Source organism: Phocoena sinus, chromosome 3 (assembly GCF_008692025.1).
Source record: "Phocoena sinus isolate mPhoSin1 chromosome 3, mPhoSin1.pri, whole genome shotgun sequence".
NCBI lineage: Eukaryota > Metazoa > Chordata > Mammalia > Artiodactyla > Phocoenidae > Phocoena > Phocoena sinus.
This window is the reverse complement of record NC_045765.1, coordinates 24,134,459-24,153,867: the sequence shown is the minus strand read 5'-3', so window position 1 is coordinate 24,153,867 and position 19,409 is coordinate 24,134,459. Positions and strand designations below refer to the sequence as shown.

Genomic DNA, 19,409 nt, shown 5'->3' with positions numbered 1-19,409 from the left:
AGTTTGTCATTTCCTTTTGTAGATTGGATTTCCAGCCTGAAGAACGTCCTTTAATATTTGTTACAGGATAGGTCTGACTACAAATTCCCTCAGTTTTGTTTATCTGAAAATGTCTTTATTTCACTTTCATTTTTGAAGGATTTTTTTCTGGGCTGACAAGATTTCTTTTTCTTTCTTTCAGACAACTTTAAAGGTGCTCTTCCATTATCTTCTGGTCTCCATTGTTTCTGTTGAGGACTGGCTGTAATTTGAATAATTGTTCTTTATGCATTCTTTGTCCTCTGGATGTTATCAAGATTTTCGCTTTATCTTTGCTTTTCATCATAGTTGCACTGTGATGTGCAAACGTGTGGTTTTCTTTGAATCTATTCTGATTGGGTTTGCTGAGCTATTGGATCTTTAAGTTAATGTTTTCCACCAAATTTGAGAAAATTTCAGCCTATAGTCTCCTTTTTTTCCTTTTGCTCTATTCATTCTCCTTCTGAGACTACACTTCCACCTATGTTAGGCTGTTTGATTTTTTTTTTCCAATATTTTTTCCCTGTTTCTTCAGATTGGATAGGTTCTGTTTTTCTCATCAGGTTCACTATTTCTGTCATCTCCAATCCTCTGGTAAATCCATCCAAATATTTTTCAGTTCATATATTACACTTTTTAGTTCTAGAATTTCCATTTGGTTCTTTTTTAAAGTTTTAACTTATTTTCTGAGATTCCCAATCTGTTCATTCTTTATAGCCAATTTTTCTTTTAAGTCCTTAACCATACTTATAATGCTGTTTTGTTTTGAGTTTGTTTTAGATCAATAAACACCTTTGTTACATGAGCTAACATAAGAAGGAGGAGGATTTCTTTGCTTTTCTGGGCCTTGATTTTCCTCAGATAGAACTCCAGCTCCTTGCCCTCTAGTACATAGCCATTTGCAGGCCACACCTACTTTAGAGACATTACCTTTTAACTGATTGTCTGTGTCATTTTGGATTCCTTTGTCCTTGATTGTTGATTACATTTCTTGGGGTTTTTGCATGTGTGTTTTTTACTAAATGCTAGATATTGTAGATGATAGACATTCTGGATTCTACTTTGTTCCTCTGAAAAACGATAAATTTTTTCTAACAAATGGTTAAATTATTAATTGATCACCTTAAACCTGTGGAGGGTTGGTTTTACACTTCGTTGGGCAGATCTATTTCAGTTTTTGCCCTTAGAGTGAGTTCTCCATTAAGATGTGGCCCTTCTGAGGTTTCAGTGGAAAGTCTGAGGTGTTTACCAAGCCCCTCTAACTTCAGACTCCAAGTTCTCTTTCGCTGTTGTACGCAGCAGTGGAAATCTCTGCTCTGTTTTTTCGGCCTTCTGGGTGTTTTCCACCAGTCCTTGGCATTTGCATTCATGGTTCAAGGATGAGCCAAGGAGTTAAGGGGAATTTATACACAGGTTTTGGGGCTCCCCTTTGTGACACATCTCTTTTTGTGGTTTCCCCTCTTAATTTCTAACTGCTGGCAGCTCTGAACTTCATCTGTTGATACCTCAAGCCAATAAGACTGCAGGGTTTTGCTAGAGCTTCACACGGACTGGACAGTGTCCTCAGGGGAAATGCTGTATAAAACTTCCTTCTTTCAAGGACTGAATCCCTTCTAGTCTCTACCTGCTTTGGGCACTCTTTAGTACCATCAGTTAGTTGTTTTTCATATTTTGTTCAGAGTTTATAATTACTATCTATAGAATGCGTCTGATATAAGCCACTCTGCTACTACCAGAACCAGAACTTTACCTGTTGACTTTTTTTATTTTCAGATATTATATTTTTCATTTCTATAGAAGTTCTTTTTGCTGCTTTTATAGTTTTGTTTTCCCTCCCTCCCTATCCCCTCCTTCCCCCTCTCCCTCCCTATCCTCTCCTTCCCCCTCTCCCTCCCTTTCCTCCTTCTTTCTTTCTCCCTGCATGTGTTTTAAGTGTATCTTATTTCTTAAAACATAGTAGACAGTTTATTTTTAGTGCGTATCTGATCATTCCATTATCTGAAGTCTCTTCAGGTTTGTGTCTGCTCTTTTCTGTCTCTCACTCATGGTGTCTTGTTTCCATATGCATTTAGTTATATTTGACTGCCATCTGTCCATTTTCCCTGTAGTGTGTTTTTGAGTTTTTTCTTTTGACTGTGCCACACGGCTTGCAGGATCTTAGTTCCCTTACCAGGGATTGAGCCTGGGCCCTCGGCAATGAAAGTGCAGAGTCCTAACCACTGGACCACCAGGGAATTCTCTGTTTTCCCTATAGTTTTATATGTATGACTTCTTGGGGGCCTGGTATGAGGGTGGGCTCTTCCAGAAAGTATTTACATTGCTTCTGCCAGGTGCCTAAGGCCATCATGAGTGTGGCATTAAATTAAGTAAAATTCTTGGTATGTTCTTTTTTAAAACCATGTAGTTGGCAAACCTTCATGAAGACCAGTTCTCAATGGCAGTGTTTTTCTCCTTCCTTCTTGGTGTTTGTATTTGAGACAGTTGATTTTCCTAGCATTCCCCTTAAGGGGGTCGTTTGATTTTTCCTTATCTTGAGACAGAACCCTTTGGGGTCTTAGCTTTTTTGCGGTGTGTGGGTGAAACTTTCATTAGACTTTCTACCTTCAGTGGGCGCTGGGTTTTGTCTACCGTTTTTCATGCCCTTCGATGTCTGAAAATAAAAGCTGAAGTTAATCTGGTTTAGTTATGCTCTCAAAGTATGGAACACAACCTGTAGTCACTTTATTTTCCTCTCTGGGTACTTGCCTTCACTTAGTTTTTTGCTCTGAGACTTGCTTATATTTCTCTCATGGATTCATGTAAAATATTTGGATGTCTTGACTGTTGATAGTGGAAAGGAAATCTAGGTACCTCTAGATATTATTATCTACTATATTATCGATTATCTACTATATCTATTACCTACTATATTAAAAGTTTATTTTTCTTACTCTGACCATATAATCTTTTCATTTATAATTTGGCAGATAAGAGAATTTGAGCTGGAAGGCCTAGTATAGAAAGTATGGAGAAAAGAAAGGAAAAGATGATTCAACTTTAGAGCTGGCAAAAATAGGGCATATTCCTATTTTTGTATTGTAGTAGTGCAAGGGCCATAGAAGAGATACAGTTGGCATCAGGTTAATGGAAAGTAAGTTTATGCCTTCTCATCTGGAGCTTGGGGTCCTCTTCCAAACTCCCATGGCTGTGGCAGAATTAAGTTCCTTGTGGTTGTAGGACTGAGGTCCCATTTCCTTGGCTTGGGTATTAGTTGGGGGCTGCTCTCAGCTCCTAAATGACACTCACATTCCTTGCCATGTAGCTCCTCCATCTTCAAAGCTAGCAAGAGAGAATCTTCCTTTGTGTCAAATCCTCCTCATCCTGTAGCAGTCTGGGTCCAATAAGTAGGTAGCAACCACACAATAGATTAAACACAGGAAGTTTAACATAATTATTCACTATGGCAGAAGAGTTACTATAAGATAGAAGGAAACTCCATATGGTACCCTAGGGCTCAGGGAGAGTACCCAAGCAAGGACAAACTTGGAAAGAATTCAGACCTTGTTGGAGAAGGTGTAGTTCAGCCCACCAGATAGCAGAGAAGTTCATTAGTTTGGCCAGGCTGGAGTTGGTCTGGAGTTGCTGGGCAAGCAGTTGGCCACGCTCTAAGTGCAGGTAGCAGAGCAGGCTGGAGAGATCAGTGGCCAGGTAGTGGGAATTCTTGTGCCAGTGTGATCAGGAGGACTTCAAAGCATGTAGGCCAGGTAGGGGCTCTGGTTTTCATGTCTAGCGGGCTGCAGAAAGGTTATTTCCAGGCCAAGTCTCTAGAACAAAGAGCAGCCATGTTCTGGGCCAGAGCCTGTGCAGATTCCACCAAATGTCCTCATACCCACTCCCCCAAATTCTAGCCCATGCTGTGTCCCTCCAGCTACCTCTACTGAGAAAGCTTAACATCGTGCTCACTTTAAAGGAGAAAAAGGGATTCAGTTTTTTATTACAGAGCACATATTAAAGGGTGCGTTGCAAGATGGTTGGCAATGAATTAATAAGTGATACACGCACTTCAAATGGCCTTCATCAGAAAGAGCCCTGTCCCTTTTAGGAGCTCACCTGATTAGGTCATGCTCACTCGGGGTAAATTCTCTTTCTTTTTTTTTTTAATTGAAGTATAGTTGCTTTACAGTGTTTCAGGTGTACAGCAAAGAGATTCAGTTATACATATACATATATATATGCACACACATATATATACTTTTTCAGATTTTTTTCCATTATAGGTTATTACAGGATATTGAATATAGTTCCCTGTACTGTACAGTAGGTCCTTGCTGGTTATCTATTTTGTATATAGTAGTGTGTATCTGTTAATCTCAAGCTCCTAATTTATCCCTCCCCTTCTCCCTATGGTAACCATAAGTTTGTTTTCTATGTCTGTGAGTCTGTTTCTGTTTTATAAATAAGTTCCTTTGTATCATTTTTTTTAGATTCCACATATGAGTGATATCATATGATATTTGTCTTTCTCCGTCTGACTTACTTCGTATAGTAATCTCTAGGCCCATCTATATTGCTGCAAATGGCATTTTCATTCCTTTTTATGGCAGGGTAGTATTCCAGAGTGTGTGTGTGTGTGTGTGTGTGTGTGTGTGCGCGCGCGCGCGCACGCACACATCTTCTTTATCCATACATCTGTTGATGGAAATTTCCCTTAAAGCCAGCTGTATCTTTTTTTTTTTTGAGGTATACTTAATGAATAATGTTATGTAAGTTTCAGGTGTACAACATGGTGATTCACAATGTTTAAAGGTTATTATAAAATATTTGCTGTATTCCCTGTGTTGTACAATACATCCTTGTAGCTAATTTTATACATAATAGTTTGTATCTCTTAATTCCCTACCCTTATATTGCCCCTCCTCCCTTCCTCTCCCCGTTGGTAACCACTAGTTTGTTCTCTATATCTGTGAGTCTGTTTCTGTTTTGTTATATTCACTAGTTTGTTTTATTTTTTAAATTCCACATGTAAGTGATATACAGTATTTGTCTTTCTCTGTCAAGCCAGCCGTATCTTATAATCTAATCACTGCAGTGACTGTCCCTACATATCCACCATCCCCTGTTTATACAGGGTGTGTACGCAAGGGGATGGGAGTTTTGAGCAACATCTTAGAATTCTGCCTACTGCAGAGCAGGTGGGGGCGGGAGAGGAGGTGGAGATGAGCATGACTCAGTGCAGCATGAGAAACTCCTTTGTAAAGTAAAATAGGTTGTATTTCATTCTGTGGCTTGAATGCATTTTTAGCTGTATCACAGAGAAAGAGAAGGAATAAGTAGTATTTATTGAACACCTGTTTGTCAGCTACTACACGGAGCACTTTCATATATTATTCCTTTAATTCTTTTTTTTAATATAAATTTATTTATTTATTTTTGGCTGCGTTGGGTCTTTGTTGCTGTGCCTGGGCTTTCTCTAGTTGTGGCGAGTGGGGCTACTCTTTGTTGCGGTGCATGGGCTTCTCATTGTGGTGGCTTCTCTTGTTGCAGAGCATGGGCTCTAGGTGCACAGGCTTCAGTAGTTGTGGCACACAGGCTCAGTAGTTGTGGTGCACAGGCTTAGTTGCTCCGCGGCATGTGGGATCTAACTGGACCAAGGCTCGAACCCGTGTCCCCTGCATTGGCAGGCGGATTCTTCACCACTGTGCCACAGGGAAGCCCTTTTTTTTATATATATTTACTTATTTATTTGGCTGTGCCAGCTCGTAGTTGTGGCACGCGGGATCTTCGTTGCCGCATATGGGATCTTAGTTGCAGCATGCGGGATCTAGTTTCCTGACCAGGGATCGAACCCGGGCCCCCTGCATTGGGAGTGCGGAGTCTTAACCGCTGGACCACCAGGGAGGTCCCTCCTTTAATTCTTAGTATCTTGAGGCAGGGATTATTATCTTCATTTTACAAAAGGGAAAACTGAGGCTCGGGGTTGTAAGCTCACTTGCTTGGAGTCACTCCACTAATATTTGATGTAGTTAAAATTAAAATCCAGCCCTGTCTAATACTGAATCCCATATTTTCTAATAGTGTATAATAACACTGCTGCCCTTGAAAGAATTTGCGTCATTGGATTGGGATAAGGATATTTGACAGAGGTCATCTCGGTAGAGACAGGGCAAGTCACTTCTCTGCTGTTTCTTAAGGAGGTGATAGAGGTTACTCCTATCATGGCCCTCGCTGGAGGGACAGCAGATCAGAAGTTCTAGCCGGACTTCCCTATTCCAGCAGGGAAGCTGAGCAGTTATCCGCTTGACCTGTGCATCACTGGGAAGTAACCATGCCTCTGTTCCCTGTTCTCATATCTGAATGTGGAACAAAAGAACAAAGCAGGATTTGAGAGAGCTCTGTATATAGCCTTTTCTGTGGGGAGGACGTATTTTATGCTTGAAGAATTCTAATAACCAAGAGCTGAGCTCAAGATAAGTGGCCAGGAGTGTTTGTAGATGAAGTACCCTCTGCCTCTCTCTTCCAGAGCATACTCTGCCCCCACCCTTGGTTTGTCTCTCACAAGCTCATGAGCCCCTGGGGGCAGGGTGGGGGGGGTTGGCCCCTCAGCTGATTCCTCTGAGCATCCTTAGGGCCTGACGATGGAGCATGGCATTGGTAAATGATTGTGGAATAAAAGAGGAACTCCTAGGCTGCCTGATGTGTTTCATCCTTAATACCCCATGGAAGCAGCCTGGTATCAGGGACTCAGAAGTCCTGGTTTCCCTTTCCAGCTCTATCCCTGATTCGCTATGGGAGTATTAAGCTCCCTAGGACATAGTTTCTTTGCTGTTAAAATGAGGACCGTGAACTTGACCTCTGGTGCATTCCAGCTCTTCAGTTCTCTGAAAGATGTTACCGTGCCATAGCTGCCTCGGTAGTTTGAATAAGCTCAGGTTAGTTATTAGGCTGGACTTCAGGTTGTGGAGACATGTGCAACAGTTTGGGCAAATATGAAGAGTACATTTAGTTCTGTTTTCTTGGACATGTGAAATAATAGATTCATTGGAATATGATCTCTTTCTCCACCCACTTCCATCAATTCAGAGTGGATTTTTTTTTTTTCCTCCTTCCAGTTCTCCCCACTGTTTATCAGCTTTAAAGAAAAATCTGAAGTCAGGCAGTAATCAGAAGGGCAGACGAAGAGCTCATCTGGTTAGAGGGGTGAATTTCCTCCAGGACATTTCAAATGAACTGACCTGGGCTGTTTCCCAAGGAATTTTCTTGAACTTCGGTTTGTTGTTGTTGTTTTAAGTAAGATGTTTCACTTGATTTGAAACATTAAAAATAGTACGTAAAATTAAATTCAAAAAAGTTTCCGAATACTGATCTGAGCAAGCAGAGTGGACTTCGTTCTTGCTTCTGGATATTTCTTCTTTACCTCAGGTACCAAAGGCTCATGATGGACTTCATCTATAGTTAGCAGATGGATTCTTTGTTTCCTTAACTCCCAGACAGTTTAGATTTAGCTAAACTGATTGATGCTTTCTGAACTGTTGTCAGTTAAAATATTTCAGAAGGTAACTTTTGTACAGAAGGTAACTTTTGTAAGAACATTAGTCTGACCTGATTTTGGGTTCAGGAGCTGCTACCACCTAATTAGTGTTGTGACCACAGGCGAATCATTTCACCTCTCTCTGCCTCAGTTTCCTTAACCATGTTGTGGGAGAATTAAAAGAAAGATCATTTGTGAAGTCTACCATCACTTTTTTTTTTTTAAAGCTCCCTGGGTGATTGTAATGTGAAGTCAGAATTCAGAAGCATCGCTATCCCACATCGTACAAAGTACTGGGAGATGGTGTTTTTATTCAGTATTAAACATTTTTGGTAACGAGAGGAGACAGAGGCGAGGCTCTAACGTATTTTTTATTTAGCATTTCTAAGCACTGGCCAGTATTTCAGTCTGTCCTGAAAGGACGGACGACTGTTTGTACTGTCTGCTTCCATTGCCTGCTGGGATCGGGAAAGTCCTGGGTCTGTGTGGAATTTTCCATGACTCTCAGCTCTGCACCATTACTGTTCACTGCAGTCACAGCTCTTCAGTGTGTCTGCCTGTGCTCCCCTTCTCTTTCTTTTTTTCAGGTAGATGTTAAACCTCAACTACAAGTATGGGTATTTTGTTTGCGTCAAATGTTGTAGTTCTAAGGACAGATCAGAGAGTCTCATCTGAATTTTTTGTTTATAAAGTGAGTCAGCTTGAGGTAGCTGTCTTGGCTGGATGTCCTCAGGTGTCACGTTTCCTGTCACAGAACCACCTTCTGTTGGGCTGGGGTGGGGAGGGGCGGGTACATTGTTTCTGTAGGTGAAGCTGCTGTCGCTGCTAGATTCTCCAGCAGTCTGATCATTGGTGATCAGAATCAGCTTTTCGATCCTTTTATTGGAAGAGTTCTAAATATTACAGCAAATGGAAGAAAAGAGATCCAGCCAGATAATGGTTGCGTTTGGCTAGTTCCCCTCTTCTAGGGGAATTTAAAGTCCTAAAATTGTAGAAGGAGACTACAGGATAGCTGAGGCAGGGTAGCTCCTTTCCCTTAGAGAGCAGTTCTCTGTATCCCACGCAGAGAGGACAGCGGTATCAGATTATGATGCTAAAATCCATCCTCCAAGATCAGTAGTGGATGGAGTCTGGGCCCGTTTACCAGACCCCCTCCCCCCAGATGAGAGCAATTCTAATTTCTAATTTAAATAAAAACTCATGTATTTTGAATAGGAATTAAAGGCACTGTGTGTTCTGCTTCATTCTGTGCTCGCCTGAAGCGGTAACTTCTTCGAAAGGCCTTCCTGACCACCCCATCAAAGGAGTACTACCTCCATCATTCTCTCTTCCTTCGCCTCACTTTATTTCCTTCCTGACATTACATTCCGTAAGCTTTGTGAGGACAGTAGCATTTCATTTTCTCCTTTGTATTGCTGGGGCCTGGAGCCTGGCAGGTGCTCATTAAATATTGGTTTAATAAAGTAAAACATGGAATGGTTTGAATAGCCAGCTGTTTATTTGCTGTCTTTCTCTTGAGCCGTACGAGTTCTTTATATATGTTGGATATTAGCCCCTTATCAGATATATGATTTGCAAATCTTTTACTGTCTTTCTTTTTGTTCTTTGCTTTGGTCTCAGTTCAGTGATTCTCAAACTTCACTGAGTATATGAATTCCCATATCAGATACAAAACCATTTATTCAGAACTTTGTGAGCAGTAGAAGAAAACTTTAAAGACAGTTTTGGCTATGTACTGTTTTGCACTTCCGACCCTGAGGTACATATGTAACACCATCATACTTCCTCCATAATCGGTCTGTGATACAGAGGAATACCTTGTTACTTAGATCTGAAGTAAGCAGGGGGAGTTAGATGCCCATTTGGTTCAGCTCCACTACTGCCCAAAAGATATGTAACACGTTTTAGTGGTGATGGTGATGAGAGAAGGGGTGCTCAAGTGATATAGTCTAATTGGGAGACAGTGGGCTGAAATTTCACCTTGGCTATACCAGTAAAACTGGATGTGTCATTTTGGTTGTGGGTCTTAGCATTTGGAGAATGGATAAAGTAAAGTAAACTGATTTTTCCTGAGCCCAGAAGTTGTGATGATGATAAACTGAGATTAGGCAAAAACACTCTGAGGTGACGATATCATATGAATTCAGGAAATCTTGACTACTTGGACAGGGAATTAAGAAAATGAGAGAAAAGACAGAGACATACTATGATGAAGCCTCACTGCTTTGTCAGTAATGTATCAGATGAAGGGAGGGTGTGTTCTGTGAAGGCTTTTCTTACAAGACATGCTTCCATTAGCACAGTGTGCTTTATGAACTTTAAGTGTGTTGAAGGTTTGGTCTGAACAATAGATTTAAATTCTACTAAAGCACTTTTCTCATCCTAATTTAAAATGGTCCCGTTCCAACATGATTTCACCACTTTCTGTTGTCCTTCCTCCCCCATTATTTTTTTAGTTGGCTGATTGCAATTCTGGCCCAACTCAACCCTCTCTTTGGACCGCAGTTGAAAAATGAAACCATCTGGTACCTCAAGCATCATTGGCCTTGAGTAAGAAGACCTGCTCGCCAGTGCTCAGTCATTGAGGTGACTATGCCCTTGACCTTTCACATCAATGTTGTCAGTCGGTCAGCTAGAGTTTGCCTGGACTTTTCCTCATTTTAACACTTGGCAAGGGCAGACTGCTGAAAGCAAACACAATCTGAATTGCAGAAATAGATTTGGAACTTAGGCCATTCACTTTTAGCAAAGGATTTATCCATAAGATTCTTTTAAACTGTATTCTTACCCAGCCAGTTAAATAAATTATGTTTGCATGTGGTCTTTCGGACACAGATCGGGAATGTGACTATGTGTACTTGGTATTTTGAGATTTAGCAACTTTAAGTGGCTGACAGATTTTAGATGAAGGGCACATGTGAATGCTTTGGACAGACAGAGACAGATGCTTTTTGAAAATTGGTCTCAAAATTGCAAGTTTCATTTGCTTCTGAGGATCAGGGAAGTAAGGAGTGGTGTAGTGGAATGATTTATTCACTGGCCAAGAGTCAGAAAGCCTGTCAGTTCATTTGTTCTTCAGTCTCCATTATTATGTTAACTGGAGGTTAGCGCTAAATGTTTGACTAGATTCAGGTTCAGCTTTTTTGGCAAGGGTACTTAAGTGGTTCTGTGAACTTCATATTGCCTTATATCACGAGAGACGTGATGTCTGGCTGTCTGGTCGTTAGAGATGCCAAGGTGATCAGTGGGTTCTGGTCCCTCCAGGTGTAAAGGTCTCTGTCAACCTTTATCCAGTGATTGTATCCATTGATGATCTTAGCCTGAATGAAGCATTGCAGTAGAAATTGCAAAAATGGTGATTTTCTAGTTTTTGTTATTACTTCCATATTTGATTAGGTGAAATATTTCTATAAAAAAATGAACTTTTCCTGGACTTCCCTGGTGGTGCAGTGCTTAAGAATCCTCCTGCCAATGCAAGGGACATGGGTTCCATCCCTGGTCCGGGAAGATCCCACATGCCACAGAGCAGCTAAGCCCTTGCACCACAACTACTGAACCTGTGCTCTAGAGCCTGCGTGCCACAACTACTGAGCCCGTGTGCCGCAACTACAGAAGCCCACGTGCCTAGAGCCCGTGCTCTGCAACAAGAGAAGCCATCACAGTGAGAAACCCGCACACCACAATGAAGAGAAGCCCCTGCTCGCCACAACTAGAGAAAGCCTGCACGTAGCAACGAAGACCCAACACAGCCATAAATAAATAAATAAATATTTTTTTTAAAAGATGAACTTTTCCTTATCAACTAGAGTTATTTACTAACCTTGAAATGTAGAGCATATAAGAAAGGTGGGATACACACTTAGTTTTTTTCTTTTAATTTTCTTTTCTTTTTTTGTGGTACGCGGCCCTCTCACTGTTGTGGCCTCTCCCGTTGCGGAGCACAGGCTCCGACGCGCAGGCTCAGCGGCCATGGCTCACGGGCCCAGCTGCTCCGTGGCATGTGGGATCTTCCTGGACCGGGGCACGAACCCGTGTCCCCTACATCAGCAGGCAGACTCTCAACCACTGCGCCACCAGGGAAGCCCTCTTTCTTTTTTACTTTATTTATTTTGGCTGTGTTGGATCTTTGTTGCTGCATGTGGGCTTTCTCTAGTTGCGGCGAGCAGGGGCTACTCTTCGTTGCAGTGTGCGGGCTTCTCAATGCGGTGTCTTCTCTTGTTGCAGAGCATGGACCCTAGAGCATGTGAGCTTCAGTAGTTGTGGCACATGGGCTCAGTAGTTGTGGCGCACGGGCTTAGTTGCTCCGCGGCATGTGGGATCTTCCCAGACCAGGGCTTGAACCCGTGTCCGGACTCTTTAACTACTGTGCCACCAGGGAAGTCCCTCTTTTAGTTTTCAAAGTGAGTAACTTGGTGCCCAAGTTACTTCTGGGGTATTCAATGAGGTTTTCTTTTCTTTCCTTTTCAATTTTAATCAATTAAATGTTTATTATCCTTTTGATAAAGTTCAGTTGTTCTTTCTTTGGCCCTGTGGGCACCTGTCTAGACTGGCTTCTATGTCCCTTTGATATTAGTCTTTGATAATTTTCTTTCTGGCAACATCAAGGTGTCCCAGACCTCTCTTGTATGTTTCTTGACTTGGAATCAGCTGTTCCTCTAATAACTTTCCCACTGAAAGGATTCCCTGGTTCACTAGTCAGTCCTCAAGCCCAGTTGGCCCTGTTTTTCTTTCAGTGGAAGTGGTATTTATAAACCATGATCTGATTGCTAGGTGCATTCATTTCTGTTGGGGTGTTGTTGCTTCTAAGCCTTTACAGTGGACAAAGCCAGGAAGTATGGATTTTTAAAAAGGAAAAAAAATAATCACGGGTTCATGTCAGTATTTCTAATTCAGATTTAACACTACAGGATTTTCATTTGACTTATTCAGTTTTATACTTGAATATCATTCACATATGCTGAAAATCTTGGCTCCTAAAGACAGTAACTTAATTTGATTATCATATAATATATATAAAATAGTTTCAAAATTACCCCAATGTAACTACTAACTATTAGGTTATTGAATGCAGTTTAGGATTTCTTTGCTGCTTTATTTGTAAAGAACAACATGCTGTTTTCTGTGGTTACTTGAAATTATTTCCTCTGGTGGTTATCAATTTGTTATACAGTTAGGTTAAGATGATTTATTTTGTGTTCAATTTATAGTAATTTTTTCTTTTTTTTGGCTACATTTTTTGGAATATGTAAAACATTTCCAGAGTCAAAATTTTAAGTAAGCTATATTCATAGAAGTCTATATCCTTCCAGTGTTTCATTGTGCAGAGATAAGCAAATACATAGTGTGTGTGTGTGTGTGTGTGTGTGTGTGTGTGTGTATCCATCCTTCCCTGACACACACAGCTGTTACAGAAGAAATATCATATTACATATGCTATTCTGTACCTTGCTCTTTTTCACTGAACAATATATCCTATCAGTGTATAGAGATCTTCCTTAATTCTTTTTATAGCCATTGATATCCTTTTGCATTATTTCCAGTCTTTTGTTATTATTGATAAAGCCACAGTGCCATCCTGTGCGTATGACATTTTGTATTTTTACCAGTTTTCTTTAGATTAGAGTCCTTGAAAATAGAATCTCTGTGTTAAAGGTATAAATACATGCCCTTCTATAGGGATTGTACCATTTTTGCATTTCTACCAACAATGTATGTGAATTTCTATTTCCTCACAGCCTGGATTTTTGCCAGCCTGATAGGTAGGCAGCCGTTTTTTTCCCTTAGAGTTCTGCCTGCCTAAAGGGGTTTTGATTCCCTTTTATATAGATTTTTTAAAAAAAAAATCTGATTTATATATATATATAAAACCTCCCCGCCCCCTCCTTTTCCCCATCAGGTTCTGTTTTATGTCCTTCCTCTTTAACTATAGTGAATGTTAGGAGGTGGTATTGATTGGGGTTTAAAGCTGAGAACCTCAGGCCTCTCAGAGTGAGATCTTCATTCTAGCATTGCCTTTCACTTACCTTCTCTGAGCCTCATTTCCATCTCTCACCGTAAGTAAATGGGGCCCACAGTGAATAACACTGTGTTTGTGGATCTGGTGTCATTTGCCTATTTTTTTCAGTTTCATGTGTCTGTAACCTGAATGATGAATTCCTAATGTTTGCACTCTGGTCCACAGCACAAACTAGGACTGCTTGAAACCCTTATGTTAACGGTTGTTCCTTTAAAAGCAGAATGGCAGGAAATAGAGCACAGCCAGTTAGCCCTAGTTGTGAACATCATGTCACATTGATTCCATGTTTGAGGTAGTGATTGTGGTAGTACTGTACCTCTAGTCCTATGGAGTTATCACATCAGGAGATCTAATCTAACCTAATCCTAACATTGGAGCAAACAGAACTCTCTTTAAAAAAAAAAAAAAAAGTATTTATTTTTGGCTGTGTAGGGTCTTCGTTGCTGTGCGTGGGCTTTTCTCTAGTTGTGGCGAGTGGGGGCTACTCTTCATTGTGGTGCACGGGCTTCTCATTGCAGTGGCTTCTCTTGTTGCGGAGCACGGGCTCTAGGCACGCGGGCTTCAGTAGTTGTGGCTTGCGGGCTCTAGAGCGCAGGCTCAGTAGTTGTGGCACATGGGCTTAGTTGCTCCGCAGCATGTGGGATCTTCCGGGACCAGGGCTCGAACCCATGTCCCCTGCATTGGCAGGTGGATTCTTAACCACTGCACCACCAGGGAAGCCCATAAACAGAGCTCTTAAGACAGGACTTCACTTTTCTTGGTGGTAAAATTCAAAGAATGAGCTAAATTCCCTTTAGAACTTTGAACTTTTACACAACTGTGGGATGATAAAGGAGTGCAGAAACCAGATTTAGGCCTGTCCTCAGCTGGTAAGGAAAAGTGTTCAATTCTGTATGTGATTCTTTAAGAGGCCAGATTTGGAAAGTAGGAGATGTAAGCCAGGCGTGGTATTCAGCAGAGAAAAATGAGGAGCAGTCATGAAAGCTTTCAAATAATAATTCTATACAGATGAAATTGAACTGATCCTGAACAACACGGTTAAACAGCAAGCCGGTCCTTTGCTACTCTAAACACTTTAATTGCCATGATTTTCTTTCATATGTTGATAGGCTGAGTTATAGCACATTATGTTTATTGGCTGGAAATCTTACCCAATACTTCAAAGAACTATGTTCATGCCATCTCTGTCCCCTGCAACCTTGGCTGCCTCTAGAGCCTCGATTCCTGAGATGCTTATGGAACTAGCACATCAAGGTTGCTGTTTTTCCAATGTCCCATTTTCCTGCAGCTTTGGGGGTGTGATGCTTGTACGGAATCTCCTTGGAATGGCTTCAGACCAGTGTTCTGTAAGTTAGTTGGTTAACCGCATCATGGTGATATGTTTAGATAAGCCTATATGGTTTACCGCGGTCCTAAAAGGGCAGGCATTCTATTTTATTACAAAGTCTGGACCGGAGAGTTATACACTATTGGTAATTAGGCCTCTGCCCTGAGGAAGCTGTTTTTCTATGCATTCCAAAAATATTTGAGTGTCACGAGGTACATAGTACTGAGTGGGGATTTCAGAGGAGGCTGTGGACTCTGAAGGGGTTTGTGATCTGTTGAGAGGTTGGAACTAAGCCATACTTGTGAAAAGTTAAAACAATGCAAGGTGTTTTCTGGTTAAAAAGCCTGTCACAGTTTTCCCTGTCACCTAGAACCCATTCGATCGCTTCTTTCTCCTCTTCCTTGAATCCAGTTGAGCCACTTATGTCACTTGTGTCTGCCTGTCTACTCTGTTCCTCTGTCGGGGACCCTACTATCTGACCCAGTCACTGCGGCTCTGAATTACTGCAGTGGCTCCTCATCACTTCTGCCTGCCTCTACACTCAAGGTATCTACAAACCACCACCCTGTTTATCTTCCTGACATAGCACTTCCTGAAACACATCCTGCTTGCCCCAGAAACTTTGAGTAGCTCTCTGTGGGCTACAGCAGGGCTTTTTCTTAAACCCAAGGTCCCTGATTTTAATGGGTACGTGCCGCTTGGAATGCTGTATGTAACGTGTTGTCAGCACAGCTTGTCAGGGTCGCCAAAGGTCCCATGAGCCACAAAAGATAAGGATGACTAGTCTGCAGATTCTGTCCCACTTTCTAACTTGGTGGTCAAGGCCTGCCTAGTTTGCCTTCCAACCACCTTCGCCTCTCTCTGCACAACTTTCCTCCGTGACCTACTGGTTCCAGCCATACCATTTTCATGCTCTTGACCTAATTAGCTTTACTTAGCTTTTCCTGCCTCACTACCCTACCGCAGTCATTAATGTAGAAGGCCGGTTAGTAAACACACTATTCAGCGAACATTCTGGTTTCTTGTCTCCACTCGCCCATTCTCAATTCTTTCTGATGTTTTCTCTGAGTGTCCAGCTTGCAAGTCCTTGCACTTCCTTTCCTGGCCACTTGGCTTCCCAGAGATCTCTTCTCTCCTAAATGTATTTAGCTCTGCTGTTTTTGCCTTGAATTGTGAAACATTCAGGCCTTTATAGGTTGCTTAAATACCTCTTGTAGTTAATCTCCTACAATAAATACATACCTTACCATGAGAGTAAAGAAGGAATTATTTTGCGAAGTTATCTGAAAAGAAAAAATAAAGATAAAAATGAGACCTCTTCTTTTTTGTTTTAAAAATATATATATTCACTCATCATCCTTCCCTGAACAGATTTCTTGATTCTAGCCTTAATATTTTTATCTTTTTTTTTTTTTTTTTTTTTTTTTTTTTTTTGGTACACAGGCCCCTCACTGCCGTGGCCTCTCCTGTTGCAGAGCAGAGGCTCCGGAGGCGCAGGCTCAGCGGCCATGGCTCCCGGGCCCAGCCGCTCCACGGCATGCGGGATCCTCCCGGACCAGGGCACGAACCCTTGTCCCCTGCATCGGCAGGCGGACTCTCAACCACTGCGCCACCAGTGAAGTCCTAGCCTTAATATTTTTATGTTGTCTTTATTCTCAGTTTTATCTGAAAGTAGCTTTGTGATTCCTTTATCTTACAAAATGAGAGCATGGACCCTTTGGTTGAGTTCCCCACCTCCACCCCAGAATGGCTATTTCATATCAGAGAGATGATTAGAATATGTGCTTCTTTAGTTCACTCCAGAATCAAACCACAGGTCTTCGAGCATAATGCTCATTCACATTAATCTTAAACTGGTATCACTGAGCTTGAGGGAAAATTATTCTCTCTTTCCGTGTGGTTTTTCAAAAGTGAAGACCTGTTTTCCCCTTCTGTGATTGTTCATTCATCCAGAAAGGCCTAAACAGTGAGGAAGTCTGACCATATGCTCTTTTTTAAAAATTTTTGGCTGCGTTGGGTCTTCGTTGCTGCACGCGGGCTTTCTCTAGTTGCGACTAGCAGGGGCTACTCTTCAATGCAGTTTGCAGGCTTCTCACTGCGGTAGCTTCTCTTGTTGTAGAGCGTGGGCTCTAGGTGCACAGGCTTCAGCAGTTGCAGCAGGTGGGCTCAGTAGTTGCGGCATGCGGGCCCTAGAGTGAGCAGGCTTCAGTAGTTGTGGCGTGCAGGCTCTAGAGTGCAGGCTAAATAGTTGTGGCACACGGGCTTAGTTGCTCCGTGACTTGTGGGATCTTCCTGGACCAGGGCTCAAACCTGTGTCCCTTGCATTAGCAGGCGGATTCTTAACACACTGCGCCACCAGGCAAGTCCCCTGACCGTATGCTCTTCATAGGAACTTCACACACAAAACATTTGGATTCACTGCTTCACATATTCTCAAGTAAATTAATAATCTGCCTGGAACTCAGGTCTATGCAGAGGGCTGTTCTGCTGGCCTAAGGAAGAGAAGAGAAAATGATCGTGAGATTAGAGGAAAGGTTTCATGAAGCCATGGAAGAAACCGGTAGCTCTGGTCATTGCCCCTACCTAGCCTGCTACGGTTATTTTCCTTAGTACGTGGTAAAAATGGTCCTCTAATTACATCTTCAGTTGACTGTTTGCACTGTCCTGCCCTAGTGGGTCCCCAGCAGTCCGGTGCTTTCCACCATGGAGGGCGGCTGGCCTGCCCAGCTTGCTCCAGTAAGATTTACCAGCAGTCTCATGTCTGCTTCTGGGCACTTTGGCCCCGGAGCCTTGGGAAACCCGCCATTTAATCTCCCGGCACTGGGGATTCTCCAGGGTGCGTGCCCACTGGCTTGGGAAATCGCAAGGGCCCGTGTGGTCTCCCTGTGGGCTTTGTGACCTCCAGCCTTCCAGACCTGCCTGCTGCAGCCGTGCCTCATCCCCACTTAACTAGCCCCTCACTCCGCCTGCACCTCCCTCAACACCCTAGCAAATGGTGGGCCACAACCAGCTTGTTTTCTTACCCACTAACTCGAGGCTTGTGTGGAAATCACCTCTTAAAGACACTATTTAACTTTTATTTTCTCTTTATTTTTTCTCTTTAACTTCAAAAGTAGCACATATGGCTTTATTTATCAAGACGTTATACAATAAGCTTTTGCATGAAGGAGTTATGCGACCACTGTTAGCAGTCTGATGTGTGAAGATACCTATTTTAAATGTTTGCCAGCTCTGCAAAGGTGGTGTTGCAGCTTTAAGCTTCTAGAAGAAGGAATTCTCATTTGTCACCTACACTTGGGGTGGCAAGAACGGTGAGCCATCTCGAGTAGCAAGGAGCCTGCTCTTTAGGAGTCTGACGCAGGGACCAGCTTGCCCGCCTGTGGGAGCGGAAGTGCAAATACAGATTCTTGAAGCCCAAGGGAACTTGTCAGGTCCCAGTGCAACGGGTCTTAGTCAGCTCCACTCTTCCTGCTTTCTGTGATACCGTCAAACCGGGACTTGGGATCCTCAGTTTAGCATTGTCCTTGGTAACTGGACTTACTGTCACAGCCCCGCAAAACCTGCCCGAACTTGCACATTAACCGAGCCCACTTTCATTTAGGGGGCATCTTTGTACTTAAAATTACTGGCCTGGTTGACTTTCTTGGTGTTACCCTTTTGTCCTCCTGAGGTTGATGGAAAGGCCCAGTTACTGGAACGGTTTTGTTTTGCAGGTCACGAAGAGAACTCCTTTAGATGCAAAATCACCTCCTTACCCAGACCACCTTCCTTGACTCGCCCACTTTGGCTGTCAGCTGCCTTAAACGTTCCCACCACATTTGAATATCTTATTCTACAATGCAGTATTTTTTCCTGTCACCTTTTTTACACTTTGATGAATGATGTGCCTGTTGAATCTGAACTGTGCTGCCTCTATAAAATGTTTATGTACTGTTTGGAGATAGCAAGTGCTGTTCTTTGGAGAAATAAGATTACTCTCTCCTTGGAAACTGTGGATTTGAAGATGGCTCCTGCCTGCTCACAACATGAGAATCAGCGAAGTGTTTAAAAACTAATTACATGACAGTAAGACTCCAGTGGGGCAGTCAGTAGGAGAACATGTTCAGAGGGAAAATGTGTCCCACCAGAATTATACCAAAGTATATTTTCAGGATGAGTTTCTTATTTCTGCCCTCCTTTGGAATAAATTATTTTTCTGCTCTCTATGGAAATCTGGTTTTGGTGTTTGTTAAGCTCATTTCTGTAAGCTCTTCTGTCTCTGGATAATGCCTTTTTGAAAAATGATTTTGTAGTCCAAACGTAGCTTGGATGGATTAATCTGGCTGTGTAGTTTGAGATACCTGAGGAGTCTGGTAAGTACTGTTGTTAATCATCCGGTAAACACCTGAGTGCTTGTTGTAGCCACTGGAGGAATCAAAGATGTGGAAGTTGGGTCCCTGTAAATTCAAGAGCTGGAATGCTATTTGGGGGGGTATATAATTCAAGGCCCCGTTTGACCATTGTCCATAAAAATGTGGTCATGATGCTAAGCAGGTAGAGGG

At 42.2% G+C, this 19,409-nt stretch overlaps 1 protein-coding gene across 1 annotated transcript in view; it reads left to right on the top strand.

Moving 5' to 3' along the window:
• The window catches only part of ATP6V0E1 (ATPase H+ transporting V0 subunit e1), a 35,055-nt gene extending 15,976 nt beyond the window's left edge, over nucleotides 1-19,079 (top strand). The window contains exons 3-4 of the mRNA XM_032627459.1: nucleotides 9,982-10,111; nucleotides 18,582-19,079. Coding sequence (XP_032483350.1) covers nucleotides 9,982-10,075 — 94 coding nt within the window. The 3' untranslated portion in view covers nucleotides 10,076-10,111; nucleotides 18,582-19,079. The remainder of the gene's footprint in view (nucleotides 1-9,981; nucleotides 10,112-18,581) is intronic.
• Nucleotides 19,080-19,409: the final 330 nt, after the last annotated feature.